Here is a 22,911-nt window from a genome sequence, read left to right as displayed (position 1 = left end):
GAAATATTAATCATCTGTCAGATTTCTGAGAAAAAAGTCAGAATTCTGAGATTAAAGTCAGAAATCTGGGAAAAAAAGTCAGAAAAAAAGTCAAACTAAACCAATGTTAAACTAAAAAAATATTTAAAAATCAGTTAACGTTTTTCAGTGGCTCTAATCCTCTTCCTACAAGACTAAGATGCCTAAACCAAAAAGATTCAGTTTCTATATATGAAAGTGAACTGACAACAAGACGTTATAAATAAGCAATATTCATAGCAGCATTCCCGACAGACCATTTTACCTCATTCACAAGTTTCTGACTTTCTGTATTGCTGTTTCCCTCTGAGTGCTCAAACACTCAACAGTTCACAGAGGGGAGGGGGAGTACAGTGACGTAACGCTATGCTGCGCCTTCAAAATAAAAGCACGATAGCTAAAAAATTGTCAAAATCTAATATTTTGCGGTACAATTTTTTGGGGGGGACATATCCACCTGGCTTTTATATTGGGGGGGACATGTCCCCCCCGTCCCCCCCGCTTCCTACGCCGCTGCTGCAGTGGGACAAACAAAAGTCTCTGGTAGCCGGCAGACTGTTTGACTAGTCATTGATTGTTTAAATAATGTTACTTCCCCCACAATTTTATCCACATTGCATCATATATGAGAGGATCACAACACAGTTCAATTTACCTTATTTTTCCATGTCTCTTTCACACATCTTATTAAATGTGCTTTTTCTACTGTTAGTTTTACTTTATATATTTTATAGAGCCTTAAAAAACAGGATATTTGTTTCTGAAAAATACCTATAAAAAACCACTAAGTTATATCAGCATAAACAGTCAGTAGTGAAGTCATCCTCTTATTTCAGTGACGTTAACCAACCTCTGGATGGAGCCAGAGCATCATCATACTAAGTTTGAGAGCAACAGGAAATGTAGGACTTTACACATTATTTCTTCAAGCTGAAATTTAAATATAAATTTAAATTTACAGAAATATCAAACCACTCAGAAAACATTTAATCAAAAGCTTTTTATTTATTTATTTGGCAAATTATCTTTGGATTTTAATTGACACAGTCAAAGTAACTGCCTATTACAGTACAATAAATGGTAAACCATACAAGACCTTCCTGTGTACTCTACTATTAACTGGTGCAGCATAACCAGTAATGCCCAACTTGATAAAGTACAATGATAGACACCAGTTTTACATCCCAACTTCTTGTCTCCTGATAACATTGCATATCAGTAGAAACGCTCCATTTTGTTTTTTTTTTTATTATTGAGCAGAACATCACAGTTTACATGTCTGCACAGCCGTGCAGTCCTCTGGCCACTGGTAGGAGTCAACAGTGAAGTCATCATATTCAGTGCTATAGGAGATAGAGCGGAGATGTGCTTCCTTGTCGGAAGGCTCTGGACGAAGCGTGGCCATTTTGTGGTTGTAGGCATAATCCATGATCTGTAAAGCAAGAATGTTTGGAAATTACAACACTCCCAATTTCCTGACCCAACGATTCCATTATTTTACATACTAAAGAATACACCACGATTCGATAATTTTTTTCTTACTTTACAGGCTGCACAATGTTTCAAATTCGCAATAAATCAATGAAAGCTGTAATATCGTTATGCATTTTATATGAAAAACAACAGCAGCAAATAAGAAGTACCACAGTTGTACTACACCTAATTCACTGAAAAATAATAATGCCTCTGTGTTTACGTGAGTGTGTGTGTGCAAGCGGAAAGAGGGTAGTGGAAAGGAAGCGAGGTAGGAGGGCAAAATAGGTTTAGCGCCACCGCAGCACGGGAGTCAGAATTACGTCCAGGAGGACGCGTAGATGCGTCGGATCTTCGGCTGTTGCATCGATGCAACGATACAAAACAGTTATTATTATTTACACCCCTAGTCAGCAGGGTGATTATTGGATCTTATTTTTGCGCTGAGGATCTCACCTTAGCTGCCAGGTTAAGAGAAACCTCCCTGATGGAGCTGAGAGGAGGATACAGTCTACCCTCGGCGAGGTCCTTCTCAGTCACCAGGTTGGCAAGAGCCTGTGAAAAAAAAAACACTTTTGTCAGTATAGAAGAGAAAATCAGAAAACTTTTGTCTATTATCATGTAATGAGGGATTTAGAGTAACAATTGTAAGTTACACCACCGGTCTAAGCAGGTTCAGTTGCTCACATAATATAAATAAGTAGTGATTTCAAACAGGAGATGAAAGATCAGACATTTATTGGAAAGAAAAAATCACCTCTGCAGCTGTTAAGAAGATATCCTCGGTAATATGTCGCAAGGCACAAGCGGTGACGCCAAGGCCCACACCGGGGAAGATGTAAGCGTTGTTACCCTGACCGGGATAGAAGGTCCTCCCATCGGGCAGGGTGACGGCGTCAAACGGGCTGCCGCTGGCAAAGATGCCTCTCCCCTGTAGAAGATAAATGGAAGAACACAAATGCATTCAGAAATCGGTTTTACCAGGTAAAACTAAAACTTTTCCTCTTGAGTTCTGAATACAGCATATTGACAGACGAAAACTTTTTAAAATCTTAAATGTTTTTTTTTTTTTTTTTTTTTACAATTTTGATACACTTGATCTAATCGGTTGTTCTGTCAGCTAATGGCATATTTTAAAGTCTCCAGTTAACGAGGAATCGATTACTAAATTAGTTGATGATTATTACATTATTCGATTAATCACGATTAATCCAATTAATTGTTTCAGCCCTAATTGGCACATTGTAATGCTAATATTAACAGTTTAAGTGTTTAATCCTTGACGATTTGCATTAAGATATGAAATGGTGGTATCTGAAATTCAGCCGTGCAGCACCGAGTACCTCTGTGAATGTGTAGCACTGCTCAGCAGTACATTCAGCCTTGCTGGTTGGGTTGCTGAGGGCGAAGATAATTGGTCGTTGATTGAAGGAAGCCATGTCCCTGATGATCTGCTCAGAGAAAGCTCCCGCTACAGCTGCAACACCTGAGATCCAACAATATTTCAGTTAATTCTGATCAATATGTTTTATAGAAAATTTGGGAATTGATCTCTGTTGTCACCATTTACTAAAAGTGCTGTTTACCAATGATTGCTGTGGGTTTCAGATCCCGGACTACATCCCCCAGGTTTCTCATCGGAGGATGCTCATGGGCGAATCTCTCCTTCTCGTGGGTCAGGTGGTCTCGACCCTATGGATGCAGAATGAGGGGAGCAAGATTGAAAATATCCCAAAATCTGATTAAACAGTTATAATGGGAGAAATATAGGGGCATAGTTTATCTACACAAACTGTTCTCTTTGTCATCCTGTAAAACGAGTGGTCATAAGGAGACCCATTGATTTAAAACGTACAAGGTAGTCCGAACAATCCTTAAAATCCTTTGAGCATAAACTCCCAGGTTGCCAAATACATCTTTATACTTATATCAACCATAAAGCCACCGTGGTTTTTTATTATGTCTACAAATGACTTAATTATTGAACTTAGTTACTAAGGAAAGTGGTACAGAAGAGGATTAAGGCTTTCGAAAAAAAAAAAGTCCTTGTTAACGATTCATGGCCATCGTCAATGAACCCGGAGCCAAGTTCAAAGTCACTTAAATCCAACATGTTCCTCCAGACAGCTAATTCTCCTCCTGCATTTCATTTTCCCATCTGCATCGAGTTAAACTCAAGTCGTAATTCTGAGATCAAAGTCCAATTTTAAGATTACATTTAACAGCTGGAATTCTCAGACAAATTCTAAGATTTCAGAATTGTGAGAAAAAAAATGGCAGAATTCTCAGGATTAATTCTAGTATTAAATTTTTAGATTTAATTTAAGAATCTTGCCACAATTCTGAGATCAAAGTCATTACTCCAAGACTAAATTTAGAATGCTGAGAATTTAGCAATAATTTTAAAAGTCTGCATGGTAAATGGTATGAATAAAAAATTCTGAGAACATTTTAGAATTATAAAATAAAGCCAGAAATCTAACATTAAAGTTAGAATTCTGAGATTATAGTCAGAAAATTCAGAGATTAAATTCAGAATTCTGAGCTTAAAGACGTTTAGTTGCAATATAGACAGTACCTCAGTTAATGTTGTAAGAGATAGCACTGCACTTTACAATATTTCCCTTTATGTTAAAAATCTGAGCTGGAACAGATCCTTATATCATTAACATCAATATGTGAAGAACGTCGATCATTAATATGTTGGTTTAAACCAATCTGGCTCTTGCTACAAAAAAGGAACTTAAGGCAAATCCTAAAAAATATGATATTGTCTGCTTGATTTGTTTTATTCATGACTGTCTGTGAAAGTGTGTGTTTGCAGGCCAAGAAAGACACCTTGACGATGAGTCCCTTTGAATCAACCATCCAGATTTTTTTCAAGCTTTCCTCCTTATAGAGTCCCTCCTTCTCCATTGCCATGGTGATGAGATCAGCAATCCCCATCGCTGCCTGGGAGCAACAGTGAGGGGAGGGAGAGAAAAGCAGAAGAGAAAAAGGTTTATGTAAACGGAACGCTCTGGGTGAACTGTAAATGTGTTACAGGTGTTAAAAAAGCTCATATTTCTGCTCAAATTCTTGGACAAATAACTTTTTAAAAAAATATAATCTTAACCAAGATTCTTTTTTAAGTAGAAAAAGTGATGCCCTTACCTCTCCCGCTCCTTGGAAGACGACGGTGTGGTCGCTCATTTTGCTTTTGGTGATACGGAGGGCGGCGATCAGTCCTGCTACGGCTACTGCTGCTGTGCCTGAATACATAGAGCTGCATCAATCAGATGTTCCTAGAAATCTAAACATAGTTTATAAAACTAATCTTTTCTTGGCTTTCAATACAAAAGAAGGAATCCAGTCAGAAATAAAAACAACTGCAGTGTTAATACCGTACCTAAAAAGGCAAGGAATGTTATCTGCTGAGGGAAAATCCTTGGAAGAAATTGCTGTAATTTAGCAGTGCCGATATCATTTTAAAGATATAAAGAAATGTTTCTAGAGGTCATCAAAGGTCAACCAGCCCCCCCCAGGTACTGCTCAGGCCACTATTACAGCAAGCTGGGCTCCGATAGTGGCCTTCATGTCTTGTGCATTGTCAGGTCACATCTTTCTCTTTCCAATACCTCAGGTTTACCTGTAGATTCAGCTCAGGTTAGTGTGCCGAGCCGGTTAAGAACCGTGATTCCATGGTTCTTAAACCAGGTACTGGTAGGTTTGGCGCTGTGGGCCAAGTCCTGTTGGAAAATAAAATCTGCATCTCTATAAAGCTGGTCAGCAGGAAGCATGAAGTGGTCCATTTTTTATTTTTTATTTAACCTTTATTTAACCAGGAAGTCCATTGAGATTGAAATCTCTTTTTCGAGGGAGACCTGGCCAAGACGGCACACCAGTTAAAATACAAACAGAAATACAACATAGACAAAATCTCACATAGAGGAAAAGACAGGTCACATAGGGCAGTTACATTTTTGAATGACATGACATTTTAACATGGCCTTAAATTTATTCAATGGGACTAGATCATTTAAATGGAGCAAGTTTTGCAAATTATTCCAGGACCATGGAGCAAAGTAAGAGAAGGATTTCTTCCCCAGCTCAGTAAAAACCATTGGAATCTGGTAAGAGCGCCACCTGGTGGAACGGAGAACGGAGTCCATAACCTCCTGGTAGCAACTGTGTTGACCTTGGACCTCAGAAAGCACAGTGGACCAACATCAGCAGATGAGATGGTGCCTCAAACCATCACTGACTGTGGAAAGGTTACAGTGGACCTCAAGCATTGATGATTCTGTACGCCTCCTCTCTTCCTCCAGACTCTGGAACCTTAGAGTAATGTAACTTTGATCTTTGATCAGAGAACATAACTATGGACCACCCAGCTGCAGTCCATGTCTTCCATTCATCAGTGCCTGGTTGACCTTGAAGCACTGACTTCAGCTGCAGTCCACTCTCTCTGAACTTCCCCACATTTTGAATGGGTTAGCTTCCCAATCCTCTCCCTGTTGTGTTATCTCCATTAATTTTATCCTTTTTTTTTCCTATCACATCTTTTCCTTCCCTCTCTCTTACTGTGATTTGACACAGAGCTCTGAACAGCCATCCTCTTTATTGATGATCGTTTGTGTCCTGACCTCCTTTGCTTGCTGTCAGTGGCCGTCTTTAGGACAACTGTCAGCTCAGCAGTCAGGCCCCTTCATGGAAAATGGAAACCATTTAAAGGCCTTTCATGGTGTTTGGAGTTAATCAGCTCAGAGTGAGACATCAGGCATCTTTAATATTGAACTTTTTCACAGCATTTCAGTTTTCTGAGATGCTGAAATTTGGGGTTTTCATTGGTTGGCAGTTATAATCATCTAAATTAAAAGACATGAAATATATATCAGTCCGTGTGTAACAAATAAATATAATATACCACATTCATTTTTGGAATGGGATTACTGAACTTGATCAAGTTTTTCATGATATTCTAATTTTATGAGCAGCGCCTGCATTTTGTGAAATGTTCCACCAACAACAAAACACTACATGAAGTTGAACCTGTAGTTAATCCAAATCTAATAATGCTATGATTGAGCATTTATTGCCTTACTTTAATCAAACATGTCGCGTCAATGCAGGATTGAACTTCTTCCTCTCAGCTCAAGTTGGCTTATAAATGGTTTTACTGCAGAAAATCAGACTTTCTGATAGCTGTTTCTAAAGTGTAACCCCCGATTGTGGTGATAAAACAAAACTGTTAGCATCGGGGCTCGGGATTTAATTTTCAGTTACCTTGGATGTCATCGTTGAACGTGCAGTATTTGTTGCGGTACTTGCTCAGCAGGCGGAAAGCATTAATGTTTGCAAAGTCCTCAAACTGAATCAGGCAGTCCATTCCATACCTGCAAGGAGAGGATATGAGTTAACTTTAATCCACGCTCCTGTCAGCACACAGGGAGAGAAAAACAGATGCTTTTACAAATCACCGAGTCCACAGGATGGTGCTCTCACTCAACACCGGACAGCAACTTGGGTGAAGGGAGCAGATGTTGAACTTTACCTTTTCATTGAACATAGATTTATGGAAATGCGACATTGATAAATGCAACACAGACTTGTCATTTGAAAAATCGGCGCCTAGTCCCTCTTTTATGACAACAACCAGCAGGAGTTTCAACAGAGGAGGTCAAACACCCAATAAAAACCCAGAAAACAAACATCTAATTTAAAGGAAAAGAGCCAAAGCAGTAAACCAGCAGCCTTCTTTTTTGTTTACAACTTTGCTGTTAGACCACCATCCACACCTAACCGAGTCAAGCAGAGAAGTAAATACCTGTAAGCTTTTCGTAAAAAACAGAAAATCAAGCCTAACGTTATGAGTCTGTAACTTCGATTTATTGACAACGTGAAGGGGTCCCAGGTTTTCAAGCCTTTCAACAGATGTAGCGTTAGCTGAGGAATTTGCTGGATGTTTGTGATGCAGAAGCAGCTCCTTGATCTGTAAAGATTTTCAAATTAAATAGAGAAAAACAAAAGGATTCTCTTCTGTCCTTTCGTTTTATTTTTTTATTTTTGTTATTGTCATTACACTGTCCCAAGTAAAGAGTAATGAAATGAACTCTCTGCTTTTAACCCATTCCCTTGGGGAGCAGTGGGCTGCCACTGTGCGGCGCCCGGGGAGCAGTGTGGGTTTGACGGTCTTGCTCAGGGACCCAGAGTGTTAGTCCATGGGAGTGGGGCTTCAACTCAGAACTGCAATGCGCAATGCCCTAACCACCATCACTCCCCTACAATTTTATCATACAAGCTTCTGTCTTTTCTGTGATATGAAATATGCAAAATCACCTTTCAAGTCGCAGGGAAGCGGCTGTTCCAACTGTTGCATTTTCAACTTGGTGGTGCCCGACTTTACACGAGTGAATAAAGTGAATGTGATTGGTCGATTATCAAGGGGGCTGGGATTGTTGTGGAAGCACCTTGCTAACCAGTTAGCAACGTAGGGGTAGTAGGTTCCCAATGGGAAATTCCATTGGGACCAAGCAGCACTAAAATTGGTGACTTAGAAACGACACTGTCAAGGAACGCTATGAAGAAACATGCAAGAGGAGGAGAGTTTTGTATCAGAGGTCGTGGATGAGTCTCCTCCGTCATCCATTTTTATTTAGAGGAGGAAAGCGGGGACGAACATGTTGTGGAAGAGGACGCCAGGGCGGCAGAAGCTTGGTTTGGTGTAGAACATGGGTCTTCAACGTTTTCCAGGACAAGGACCCCCAAACTGATGGCGAGATGGAGCGGGGACCCCCTAATTATATATATTGAATGAAATTGTGTTCTATCAAACTGATCCTATAGTCACTCAATTACAGATGGAGTAATGTAAGGAAAGTAATTTCTCCCTGGGATTATTAAAGTATTTCTGATTCTGATTCCTGGTTGATGGGACAGGTGTTGTGAATGAAACGGTGCCCAGCTTGAAAGAGCTCCTGTGTGTCGCTGAATGTGTGCATTGATGACTGAAAGACATCTTCTGCCTCCATTTATCTGTTTAATACAGTGTGTTTAATTCATGTTTATGTGTATTTAAAGACATTTCAATTAGTGGAAAAATTGCAGGGGGGAATATTAAATAAAGAGTGTTATCAACCAAAACTTTCGTGACCCCCATGCAGTACCTGGAAACAATTTATACATCTTAACAGACAACTGTTGAAGTAATAATCTAGAAATGATTTCTTGGACTGACCAATATCTCAGCTGGAAGAGATTAGGTAGGATGTAAACTATAAACACATGCATTTTAAGGACAAAGAAAGACATAAATCTGATTTAAAGTAAGCCACAAGCTGTGTAGGGGAAACAGCAAGCTACAGGAAGATGCTGCTCTGCTCAGATGCGACAAAAATAAAAAATAAAGTAGCTTTTTTGGCTGTATGCAAACGTTACACAGTCATATATTTAATAAATCATAACATTACTAGGAAGTTATTTATTTCAGTAAGTGAAACACAGATATGTTTAATTACACAGAGTCTGATGTTTTCAGGCCCTTATATGTCCGCTTACAGCTAACCCACACCCCATTTTACGATCACTTAAGGCATTTCTAATGCACAGAATGTGTTATATGTCTGCTTAAAGGTTGTTTATAATGTATGTTTAATCTACCAAATGCGCCTAATCACAATAAATATTCTGATTTAATCAAAAGTAAATATTATAAGAGTCAAATTTGAAACCCCACAGCCATTGCTTCGGTGACAGACTGATGGAGGAAATTGTGGAAAGGCTGAACAAACAGTAGCTGAAGCCTCTCGAGCCTCCCAGCTCTCAGAATCACAGTCAGGACCCTGGTTATCACATCCCTCCTCTTTCCATATATTCTGTTCTCCCAGCTTTACTGGATATAACCTCTGAAATTTTCTTCCTCTTTCGTTTTATAGAAACAAACTTCTTCCCCCTTTTGTCATAATGACAGGAGGAGGATGGAACAGGATGGAAATCTGCAAAAATAAAAGACCACTTCAGATGCAATAAAAACTTTACGCCCTGATGAGAGATGCCGTCTCTGGGTCATGTCAGCGTTTATTCTGTGACCTGCAGTGTGACACGATTGGACCAATAAAGATGTCGACAGCAGAGCGAACTTTCTGCCAACAACGAAGCCGTGCCGAGCAGAGAAATGTGTTTTCTATCAGAGAGAGGGCAGACGAGGGAGACAGCAACAAAGACACGGATTTATTAGGCTAAATACTGGAGCCGTAAATATTTTATTGTGTTTTGGGAGGAAAGATGCTCTATGCAGTCTGTGACACAAGAGGTCAAACAAGGTCACACATTGGCTCAAGATTAAAATACAGTCTCGAAACGTGGACTTTGGAGGGCGGCAGCCTGCAGGAGGAACAGTATTTGTTTCTGTTGCTGCGCTCATGTGGCGAATCTCTGTTCACTGGAAAAGGCTGAACTTTTTTTCTTTTAACTTAATAAGCTCAAAATAGACAGTTTGGCAGAAAACTTTACTTGCAACTGGAAATAAAGGCAAAATGAACTCATGCATACTTTTAGAGCTTTGGGTGACCACAAACAGAACGAGCGTCTGTGATGGCGCTGCTAAAACAAAGGAGCATCCTCCTGTCTCCTCTGCGCTGAAGCTCTTGGCTCTGACGCACGCATCAGTAAAGATAGGGTTCAGCTTTTTAACAAGGTGTGTGGCTTTACCAAGAACCACGCATTCTGCTTTGCATTTGCAGTCTTTATTTTGTGTCAGTGACGTTTCACTGAAGACCCTGGAACATCACAAAACGTCACTTTATATTCCTGTGACAACTAATTTAGGAAAATGGCAAAGAGCAAAGGCAGGATTTGCTTTTGTGTCTTCACTGAAGCATTAAGGGCAGGAACCTAAGCAGGCCAGGGCACACCCTGAAGGTTTTAAACACTTAGCATTACCCCTGACCACGCTCCAACAAAACAAACCAATCGCTGAGCAGCAGTGGAGGAGGGAGCAGAGACTGCAGCAACTAAAAAAGGTAGTTTTGAGTGAAGGAAACCTCTAAAAAATACAACAAAACACGTATTATGGGATCAAAGCCCCCGTGTTCAAAGGAAAGCTGTTGTTTCAGGGAGACGTAGATTTTTTTTCTGGATTACCATGAGTGTTTTCACATTTTTAGCTCATAACAAAGTCGCAGTTATCCTTTTAGAAAATGTTTCAGGAAGTCAGAAAACCCTGCAAAACAAGTGCTTTCTTCTTTTTAAGGTAACATCATTATGTTAGTGATGGTCCTAAAAGGAGGCACCCAGAACCTACCCCAGATACATAGACAGATGTTAATGTGCAGAAGCTGTTCTGAGCTTGACCAGAAGAAGAAACAAGTCAGCCCATCTCTAAAGCCAAGACTCATCTGCTTTTATCCAAAGTCTTACTCTTCCTGCCATCATCTTTATGTCATGGCTGTAGTTTATGGCTGGAAACAAAGGAGGAGCTTTGATTCTGTGCTCCATAAACAGGTCGAAGCGGACTCTAGATTACAGCAGGCATGGCCCCCAATCTGTCCATTTCTTAGGCTATCATCTAATAATTCATGAACAAAACAGCAAAGTAACGGGATTCCTTCACTAGAAGGAAAAGACTGAACCAACTCCTGATGAACTCTTTTCTAGGTGAGAACCATTGAAGTTGATCCAGATTCGACTTCTGCTACCGAGTATCTGAGTCTCCTCCTCACCTCCTATTTTTAAATTAATTACTTATCTAATATTGGAGAAAAAAATATAGACACACTGCCTCTTTCCTTCCAGGGTTGACGGGTCTCTATCACTTTAACAGTCCATCAGGGTCCACACAGGAAAGAACTAAATCCTCCAATGCTACAGTGCACTGCAAAAATGATTTAGAAATAAGTAAAAATGTCTGAATAAAGCGTATTTAGCCTTAATTTGAGTAGGTAAATAAGATGATTTGCCAATGGAATGAATATTTTTACACATAAAATTAGATATTTAGATTATATGCACTTGAAATAAGACAATGCAATTGTTATTTTCTTATTTTAAATGTAATCTGTCCTGTTCCATTGATAAAGCATCTAACTTTTCTCCTTAATTTAAGAAAAAATGCACTTATTTTAAGTGAAAATGACTTATTTATATTTCTAATTTTGTTATAATTAAACACAGGAAGGTTTTATTAATCAAAGTCTTCATATTAATCTATAATGAAGAACTATAGAACAAACATTCCAACACTTTACAATCATTACTTTCCCTTAATATTCAAATCCTCATAAAACACTAAATGCTCCAAAACAATTTCATTTCACAAATATTTAAACCATCAGGATAGTTTAAAAAAAAAATGACTTCAGTCTGTCAAAGCAATCCGAGTCCTTTCACCAAATCGAGTTTGACCGTACGCTGATTTATGATTCACCAAAATAATATTTTTTACAGGAGTACGGAGAGAATCCAGGACTTGTTAGAGCTTGTTGTAAAGGCAGCAGAGGGATCTTCTAACTGAAGAGCTGCTGGACATTATGGTTGATATGAAGGTGGAAACATTCCTCGTTTCCATGTTTGTTTAGTCTGAAGCACTGAGGACTTAACAAGTGGGTCTTTCAAGAAACGTAATCGGGTTTTATTAAATCAGAAAGGAGCGACTGAGGTGACATAAAGGGATGTGCAGAGAAACCGAGTCGTTGAGCTGGAGCTCCTTCATGACGGCCACAGGAGGACAAAAACAAAGGTCGCAGACAAGGGCGCTCTGTCCAAACACAGCTGTTTAATCTGTGTGTATATTGCAAAGTTTTTGCATGCACACACACACTCAGGGATTGTGTGTTACTTTAGTCCCTATGGGGGCTTTTGGTTAATAAATCCCTGGCCCACTCCTTTTCTCTAGAGAGCCACCATCTCTCAACACACATTATTTCTCAAATCCCTGAGCAGTCATTAAAAAAAAGAGACACATTCTGCATTCTTTCTCCTCTCCTTCCTTCCATCAACCTGTCTCCATGGTCCTCACTTTTTATCAGTGCCAAGACTTTTAAAATAGCCGATAACATTCCTGCAGAGTCTTAACATGCCAACCGGATTTGTAGGGGAAATGTTCCGATCCCCAATCCATCAAAAATGTCTTCCACTGGATGAAGACCAATGTTTATCTGAATAAACTTAAGTTCAAAGTAGCCTAAAACATATTGAAACTATAAGATATCTACCCCCTACACTGGAAAAACAATCTAGAAATAAGTAAACATTTCTTGAATTAAGTGCATTTACATTTAATTTGAGTAGATAAATAAGATGATTTTCCAATGCCAATTAATATTTTTACTCTTAAAATAAGATAATCAGAGAAAATCCACTTGAAATAAGACCATGCAATTGCATTTTCTTATTTTAAATGTAAATTTTCTTTTTCCATTGGCAAAATGTATCTGTTACTTTCTCAATGCATGAACAAATGCACTTATTTTAAGGAAAAAATTATTTATCTAGATTATTTTTTTCCCCAGTGTATAAACAATGAATATACTTTGTGATGTTATCAGACTCGGGTAACTGAAAGAGATTTGTGCAATTAATCTCTAACTGGACAGGTTCAATGTATCAGTAATCGGATGCTGATTATTCTGGCAGCTAAAAAAAATAGAAATCCAGAGCTCCTGTTCATTTATTTATAGTTTCAATGCGTACAGAACCTGCAATGTAACTAAATCAACTTAAAGGACTGGGAACACGAAACGCGACAGGAGACATTTAAAACAGGAAAGTATCTCACTAATATCTTTAAAAGCTGTATAATCTTTCTTTCCTTTTTACTTTTCATAGCTTATTGCCAAACACAAGAATAAAACAGTCAAAGTTTTGGTTAAAGGAGACCTTGTTTCACAATCCGCCCTGGTTCCTTAAGCAACAGAGCTTTGATCTAAGCCCGACTGTCCAGTGTAATATTGTGTAGAACTGAAGTAGCGGCAGACTTTAAGGTTTTTTTCCCCAGCTAGACCCAGAAAGAGTCATATTTAGCCCTAAAGGAGCTCTGCACCTAAAACCATTTTTGCCTGTTACTCTATCTTTCACTTATACACCTAACAAGCATATTCTGCTGGCTTTTGCCTTCAGGGGTCAGCCTACTTTAAAGAAGTCAGAATCTAGTGTTTTACTTAAATGATCCCTCTGAAATTGCTTTAAAATTAATTTTTAATCATTTTAATGAGAAAAAAAGAAATTAATCCTATTTTATCCTCACAAGTTGACACTCAAGAATTTTGACATCTGTATATCATGGTATCCTACACAAAAGGTAAAAAGTGACATAAGCAGCAACACTTACACTGGAAAAAAATCTAAATCAAGTCATTTTTTCTTCAAATAAGTGCATTTGTTCTTGAATTGTGGAGATAAAAGACACATTTTGCCAATAGAGCAAGACAATTTACATTTAAGATAAGAAGACGCAATTGCATTGTTTTATTTCAAGTGAAGTTTATATAAATATCTTATTTTAAGATTAACACTCATTCTATTGGAAAATCATCTCATTTACCTACTCAAATTAAGGGTAAAAATGAGTGTTGCGCCAATCTATTTTTTGGCCCGATACCAATAGCTGTGCAGCATCGGCCGATACAGATACCATACCGATACCGTCTGTCTGAAATTGATGTGTGCCTGTATATATGAAGAACTGCATACTACTTGGATGTAAAATAATTGCCATCATGGCTTTGTCAAGCTGCTGCCTACCTTTGTGAAGCAGGAAAAAGACTAATACAAAGTGAATCCAGTAAAACTTTTTATTGCCTACCTGGAATGGGGGACAATAGTTGAATAAACTTTTGGGTCTCAAAAATGGTATCGGTGCCCTACTTGTTGGTACTCGCTGATACCAATACCACCATTTTAGTGCTGGATCGGGGCCCTGCCCGATACTGGTCTCGGTATCGGTGCAACACTAGTAAATACACTTAATTTAAGAAATTTGTCTTTAAGATTGTTTTTCCAGTGTAGCAACCGCCTGCAGGTGAGTCCCTGATTGGTGGAATCGCCCCTTTTCGGTGGCTCAAAGATGGGGGAGAGGTGATAGCAAGGCATGCTAATGTTAGCAGTCTTCTATGTATGACATAAATCAAACAGGGGGACCAAAGTCTCACTCTCTGGACTAATCTGGTTTGAACAAGAAGCCAATGTAAAACAAAACAAAACACTTTTTACACATTTTTTGTAGGTTTTAACTGAAGCTCGACACCAACACACTACTTTTAATATAAAAGAGCAAAAAGACAGATTTATAGGTGATGATGACTTTATGTACAGTTGTGGAATCTGGCATAGCTAAATAAATGCTAAATAAACTGAAAACTAATAACAGAGAATAGCTGATCTGCATAGAAAAATAAATAAATGAAGAAAAAAATAAATAAATGATCTAGAAAAGCTTCACATCCTTCATCAAATTAGGGAGGTAACATCTGGAATGTATAGATCTCATTTAATATTCTGTGAAGGTGGTCAAGTTATCATTTATATTTACTGTTTTAGATAGAACATCTGTCGGAGAAATGTTGCCTAGAAGGACTTCTGACTAGAAAAAAATGCTCTACAGCAGTGAACCATTATTCTTTCAACAACAGTAAAACAAATCTACGGTTTGAGGAATGTTTAATTGTGTTAATGATGACGGGTTCAGTTTAAAACAATTTCCCTGTGGTTGTTTTAGCTAAAGCTTAGTCTTAGTCTACTAAGACTAAACCCTTTAATATAATTTCCATGCTTTGTTTTTCAAAAATGTTTAGTCCTGCTTGGTTAGACTAACTCAGCTTTTGCACAGTTTAGTTCATAATTTGTGCAGTGCAGGTTGAAAACCAACAGTGTCCCTGCTCGCTCCCACTGCACTGAATGACTGTATCACACACCTGCACTCTATTACTCATCTGTGCAGTGAAAACACTCCCAAGGCTTAAACCCTATATGCTTCCCTCTATGGCCATTGAACCAATCAGAAGGAGAATGGAAAGAAGCAGAAATAAGTGAGATAATTTCGATTTTTTTTCTTCTTTGGCTTGTCCAAGCAGTAATAAGGCATCATTAAGCCCAAACACAAGCAGTGAGCAGGTGAACGCCTCAATGATCATGTCAGGAATGTTTTTAGACAGCACAATGTGTCAGATAACAGTAGAAACTAAATAATGTGGTGAGTAGTTTAGATTCAAATGAGGCATCTGCAGTTATCTGGGGCCTGTATAGTTTTAACAAAGGAAACAAGAAAAAGAAACTAAGTTTATCTATTGTATAATTCTGTGATTATGATCTCAATATTTTCACAACAATATTGCACTGTTTTACAGAAAGCACCATATTAAGACTCCCACTTTACTGCCTCATCCTAACTCTCCCAATCTGTCAGTTTCTATTCTAGAAACATGTGATAAAAAAAAATTGGTATCTGCTTTGCCATCGACAAAAAAATTTCAATTCTGTTCTATTCCGTTTGGAGAAAAGCAGCATTTAGAGAGAAATTGTTTCCCCAATAAAAATGTAATCTCCATATCCTAATAAAGAAGGATAAAGATCCTAACAACCCAACAGTGGGAAGATTACGGATTCAATCCCTTATTAAAAATAATACCACTAATTCCACGTGTTCTCATATGATCCCCTTCTTCCACATGAAAATCTCTTAAATTGCATGTTCAATATGACTTCCCTACACCTTTAATGAATTTCACGTGATTCCCATCTTCCACATGAAAATCCCTTGAATTTCACATGTTATTGACGAATTTCATGTGATTACGATCTTCCACATGTGGGTCCATTGTCACATGTATGATGAGGTATTTTTTGCTTATGTATTCCATGTTTCTTTCGACTTTTGATCATATAGTACGACGGATTATTAGGGCAAGGCTAGAGATTTTTTTTCCTTCTATTTTGAGAATAAAGTTGTAACATTACGAGAATGAAGTCATAAAATTACGAGAATAAAGTTGTAATATTAAGAGAATAAAGTCCTAAAATTACGAGTAACAAGTTGTATTTTATGAAAACTCTTACAAGAAACACTTTCTTTCCTAAAATGAGGAACATCGAGCATCATGTGAAGTTAAACTCTGGCTCTGGTTCTACAAATAAGGAAATCCTTTAGCACCAGCATCAAATTGGGCAGAATGTCAAAGTGGACTCAGGTTGCTGTTTTTGGTGGTCTGCTGTCATATGTTGGCCGGAGCTAAAAGGTTTTCTTTATTAAATGGTTTGTTGTATGATGACTTAATTCTTGTAATATTACAACTTTATTCTTGTAATGTTACGACTTTATTCTCAAAATAACGAATAAAAAAATCTCTAGCCTGGTCCTAATACTCTGTTGTAATATAGAGAGAGAACTTGTGATCACAATTTGTTTCCACATGTGCACCACAGATTTTTTCACATATGAATATCATTAGTATGGGTTGTGTGTAGTACCTTTATTCCATTACTCAAAAATACAAAAATCCCATGAATTTAACACCTGAAAAATACATGTGAAACTCAGGTACCCCATTTGAAATCAACATGACTTAAGACTTAGAGAAACTTTGTTGTCATTTTGTACACACAGGGTGTATGCAGCGCGAAATTTCTCAAGACATTTCCATTTCTTAAAGTGCAGCAGTGATAAAATGTAAACATAGTGATCAAATATAAACATAACACTGAGATATGTTTTAGTTTGTCCAACATTCAATGTTTTTTTACCCCCGTTTTATTCAACATTAAGCAGTCTAATGGCAGTGGGTACATGTGGTAGCACATGGTATTACATGTGTTCATGTGGCTTTGGAGGTTTAATGATAAAAGCGCATGTGAAAACATGAATTACATGCGACGCACATGGTTCCACGTGCTTCACATTTAAAGCATGTGTGATTCCCATTAGAAGCACATATAATTCACCTGTGATTTACATGCGATATACATGGTTTCACATTTTTTCACATGTGAATCACATGCTTTTAACATAAAACATTTCAAATCCACACGTATACATGTGCTTCATATTTAGTAACAGATGTTAATTTGACATTTGACACCATTTGTTAATTTCACATGCGGAACATGTGTTATGTGTGATTTTGACATACATGGGATATTTGTTTAAGGGATGGATCAAACAGTAGGAGAAAAGTTTCAGAACTTCAGAAAGGCTAAGTTTTCTCTATACTGGGAGTCTGTGTAGTCATCTTACTGGAAGGCCTTAAATGAAATAAGAAACTGCATCAGAAACCATTCATCCTGAAAAGGGGGATGTTTTGACTGAAGGACTCAAACAAATTTTATTCCAGTCTTGAGGTTATTGATGATGACTCAGTGTGGAGTATTTTAGCTCATTTAGTTCTTAGAAAACCAAACATGAATATTACTTTGGAGCTTTAATCATTCATTGAAACCCTGAGCCCATAATTATTCATTTTCCGCCAATCTGGCTCCGGTGGGGAGAAAAAAAAACGAGGCATCTCTGTTCGCTGCATTTGGGAAGCTACCCGGTTATTAAAGTCGTGGCTTCCTGTTGCCAGCTGGAGGAGACCCAGACCCAGACTTCTTCTCTGCACTACAGTCTCTTTTGGTTGGGATGAGGCTTAACAGGGCTAATGTGTATCACTGTTTGTGCGTGCGGGTATGCGTGGCTTCCTGACAAACAGGCACAGACATGATGGCACGCATGGTAAGCAAGAGTATACAGAAGTTCTAATCAAAAACATGACTGCAAGAAACGCAGAGAAGAGAGCAATCAGATCAGGAGACATTATGTCTTAAATACATTTAGCTCAAAAAGAAAAGAAACAGATGGGAGTAAAAACAAATAAGCATCTAGCCAGGCCTGCTCAGTCGGCCCTCGAGGGCCGCCGTCCTGATGGTTTTAGAGATTTCACTGCTTCGGCACAGCTGATTCTGATTATTGCACTTCAGCAAAGTCCTTTTAATCAGCTATCAATGGAAATCAGCTGTGCTGAAGCAGGGAAACCTCTAAGACCTGCAGAACAGTCGCTTTTGAGGACTGACTTTGGTCAAGCCTGATCTAGACCTAATCCTAACTTTTGTTAATAGAGGTTGGTGCTGTCTTATTAAAGAAAAATAATCACTAATAGAGCAAAGTTTGATGCATTGGTATGGAATGATAAAATAGATCTTCTTTGCCTGGGAGTAACATTTTTCCAACAAAAACCTTCTTAAGCTAGCCAGAGTTTCTAAAGCATTTCATGCCGATGGGAACCCATCCCTGACTGTGAAACGGACCAGAGCTCACAGCCTGGCACAATAATAGGTTCTCGTCAGGGTACTGTTTAAACCCAGGACTGGTTGGTTTTCGTTGTCAATGTTTTTCAGGCTGGCAGTTATAACATTTGTCTTTAAAGTAACATGCCAGACAGAAGGACCAGTGCTGTAAAGTATTTACAATCCAGGAGTCCATTTTTGCCCTTAGAGTTGTTCTCGTCAGCTATGATGATGATGAAAACATTTAATTGATGAAGCTGGTTTTCCCAATGATAACGAGATGATGACAAAATAAACATTGCTCTTAGATGACAAAAAAAAAAATGAGGAGAGGCAGGAGTTTTCGTTATCAAGGCGAAGACGAAACGAAAATGTTAATTATGATTTGTTGGACAAACAAAACCAATGGCATTTCTGCCTATTGTTAATCTAATCTGTTAGTCCAAAGCTGAAGCGTAAACAAAGCTTCACCACATCATGTGTTTATTTGGCCCCTCAACATGTTAAAGACAGGGTTGGTGGTCAGATGCCACGGAAAATGAGGCATTTTTGCCAAAAGGCTAATTTTAAAACTAAAACTTACCAGGCAGCAAAAAACATCTCTTGCCCTTAGTCTAGGTAAATAAACTTCTATAGAGCAGCACATGTGATTTACATTTCTAGAAGATGACAGCTATTTTATGAATAGCAACAAAAAAAAAATCTCTCTCTCTCTCTCTCTCTCTCTCTCTCTCTCTCTCTCTCTCTCTCTCTCTCTCTCTCTCTCTCTCTCTCTCTCTCTCTCTATATATATATATATATATATATGTATATATATATATATATATATATATATATATATATATATATATATATACAGGTGCTGGTCATAAAATTAGAATATCATGAAAAAATAGATTGATTTCAGTAATTCCATTTAAAAAGTGAAACTTGTATATTATATTCATACATTACATACAAACTCATATATTTCAGATGTTTATTTTGTTTAATTTTGATGATTACAAATGACAACAAATGAAAATCTCAAATTCATCATATCAGAAAATTAGAATATTACCGAAGACCAATAAAAACAAAGGATTTATAGAAATGTTGGCCAACTGAAAAGTATGAACATGAAAAGTATGAGCATGTACAGCACTCAGTATTTAGTTGGGCCTCCTTTGGCCTGTATTACTGCAGCAATGCGGCGTGGCATGGAGTCGATCAGTCTGTGGCACTGCTCAGGTGTTATGATAGCCCAGGTTGCTCTAATAGTGGCTTTTAGCTCTTCTGAATTGTTGGGTCTGGTGTATTGCATCTTCTTCTTCACAATACCCCATAGATTTTCTATGGGGTTAAGGTCAGGAGAGTTTGCTGGCCAATTAAGAACAGGGATACCATGGTCCTTCAACCAGGTACTGGTAGCTTTGGCACTGTGTGCAGGTGCCAAGTCCTGTTGGAAAATGAAATCTGCATCTCCAAAAAGTTGGTCAGCTGCAGGAAGCATGAAGTGCTCTAAAACTTCCTGGTATGTGGCTGCGTTGACCCTGGACCTCAGAAAACTCAATGGACCAACACCAGCAGATGACATGGCACCCCAAACCATCACTGACTGTGGAAACTTTACACTGGACTTCAAGCAACGTGGATGAAGTGCCTCTCTTCTTTTCCTCCAGACTCTGGGACCTTGATTTCCAAAGGAAATGCAAAATTTACTTTCATCAGAGAACATGACTTTGGACCACTCACCAGCAGTCCAGTCCTGTTTCTCTTTAGCCCAGGCAAGACGCTTCTGACGCTGTCTGTGGTTCAAGAGTGGCTTGACACAAGGAATGCGACAGCAGAAACCCATGTCTTTCATACGTCTGTGTGTGGTGGTTCTTGAAGCACTCACTCCAGCTGCAGTCCACTCTTTGTGAATCTCCCCCACATTTTTGAAGGGGTTTTGTTTCACAATCCTCTCCAGGGTGCGGTTATCTCTCTTGCTTGTACACTTTTTTCGACCACATCTTTTCCTTCCCTTCGCCTCTCTATTAATGTGCTTGGACACTGAGCTCTGTGAACAGCCAGCCTCTTTAGCGATGACCTTTTGTGTCTTGCCCTCCTTGTGCAAGGTGTCGATGGTCGTCTTTTGGACAACTGTCAAGTCAGCAGTCTTCCCCATGATTGTGTAGCCTATAGAACTAGACTGAAAGACCATTTAAAGGCTTTTGCAGGTGGTTTGAGTTAATTAGCTGATTAGAGTGTGGCACCAGGGGCCATCAATTTTGAACCTTTTCACAATATTCTAATTTTCTGATATGATGAATTTGAGATTTTCATTTGTTGTCATTTGTAATCATCAAAATTAAACAAAATAAACATCTGAAATATATGAGTTTGTATGTAATGTATGAATATAATATACAAGTTTCACTTTTTAAATGGAATTACTGAAATCAATCTACTTTTTCATGATATTCTAATTTTATGACCAGCACCTGTATATATATATATATATATATATATATATACATTTCTTTCTACATATATTTTTTTGTTTTTCCATTTTCAAAAAACCAACATGTTAATCAAAAAAGGTAAAACTTTCTTTTTCTTTTGCAAAAAATAGGATGAAAAAAAAAATAATTTTGCGTAAAATCTAATGGAAAGAAAATTTGATCTTAAAAAAACAGTACTGCTACCTTGGAGATAAATCCTTTATGCAAAGTTACGTTTTATTTTTCAGATTTTCTTAAAGTTATAATCAAAATAAAATTTTTCCATTTTCTCTTTTGAGTTTTGAAATAGTTTTTTTTCAAATTGTGTTTTACAGATTGCATTCTCTTCACTTAAGCCTCAATCTGAGAAGAGAAATGAGAAAAAACTTAAAATTTAAAAATAGAAAATCTGTAAAAAAAAAAATTAAGTTCAGAAAGGGGAATTTGAAAAAAAAAGAATATATGAAAATAAAAGGATAAAAAAAAAATAGAAAATTTTATTAAAAGCTTTTATTCTAGATTTCCATTTACAAACATGTTGTTTCCTTCCAACAATAATGGAAGAAAACTCTCTCCATACATACACTCCCTAGGTTGCAGACCCCTGCTCTAAAGGATATACCCAGGTAGGAATGCCAGCCAGGCAAACTGTACTGAGTTGATCTGTACATACAGCGGATCACTCTAAAAAGGGAACAGCGTGGATCACAAAGCCAGGACACAGGAGAAACTAAACGGACAAAAAATACTTTGATTTTTAGAGAAAAAGTGCATCAAATTGTCGAGGTTTTAAAGATATATCAGCTCATTTAGAACATTATAAAGGGCCTCATTAAAACATCGCCATCATGACTGTTATGGTTGCAGAAAATCACTGTTGCATTATGGGTAACTTACACTACAGGCGAATTTCCACCTCCTGCATGGCAATTGGTCTGTTAAGTTTTAGGCTGAGTCTGAACCTAACTAGTCTGAAAACAAGGGGTGTAAGTCGGTCTGTTAGGAAAGGCAAAGGAATGCTAGCTGCACCACCCATTGTTTTATTAAAAACAATCAATTCTATAGTAATGTTAACGTTAAACAGAATAAGTTAAATCTGAGCTGCAAAGAGCAATAAAATCTCATGGCAACCAAAATGTCAAACTTCTTGAAAAGGAGGTAAAACAGAGTTAGTGTTGAGGTAAACTCTGAATCCCACAGCATCTGGACAGTTTGCATGATTGGTGTCTGCTAAACTGCTTAACATTTTTCTTTTAAGGCCCCACTGTGATTACCGCCCTGAAATGATGATAGCAGACAGGAGAAGGAAATGGGCAAATGATGAGTCGGTGTGATCGTCCTACCGGTCTGAAACGGCTTTCATGAATTCATCTATCAGGTCGTCGTAGGCCTGGCCTCGGATTCTCTTATGCCTCAAGCCGATGTAAAGGGGGTCCTTCAGCAGTGCCTGAATAAAAAAAAAAACAACAACACATAAGAGGAGGGTGCTCAGTATAATCCCTTTTGACATTTTAACATCACGCCGAACTCAACAAATGCAGTTCACAGCGGATCATCTGCCTCAAATAATCAGTGATTCCTTTAATGATTTATTTCAATTTTCCTACTATAAAGATGGAAGGAAAAGAAAAAAACATCCCAACATGAACCCTGACTAGTGTTTCTGCAGTTCTTGGACCTCTGTGATAATGTGAGCCATGTGTTACGGTGCTGAAAGGCTCCTCCT

At 38.1% G+C, this 22,911-nt stretch overlaps 1 protein-coding gene across 1 annotated transcript; it reads right to left on the bottom strand.

Annotated features, from left to right (window-relative positions):
- Positions 1–1,003: 1,003 nt before the first annotated feature.
- me1 (malic enzyme 1, NADP(+)-dependent, cytosolic) lies at positions 1,004–22,632 on the bottom strand (the record flags this gene model as incomplete). The annotated part of the gene is made up of 9 exons (XM_038270239.1): positions 1,004–1,450; positions 1,948–2,046; positions 2,249–2,422; positions 2,835–2,977; positions 3,078–3,183; positions 4,330–4,443; positions 4,645–4,742; positions 6,757–6,866; positions 22,529–22,632. Coding segments are annotated over 9 exons (1,116 nt in total), but the record flags the coding sequence as incomplete, so codon positions are not given.
- Positions 22,633–22,911: the final 279 nt, after the last annotated feature.

This window comes from Cyprinodon tularosa, unplaced genomic scaffold, assembly GCF_016077235.1.
Source record: "Cyprinodon tularosa strain WSP-4 unplaced genomic scaffold, ASM1607723v1 ctg758, whole genome shotgun sequence".
NCBI lineage: Eukaryota > Metazoa > Chordata > Actinopteri > Cyprinodontiformes > Cyprinodontidae > Cyprinodon > Cyprinodon tularosa.
This window is presented reverse-complemented; position numbering and strand designations above follow the sequence as displayed.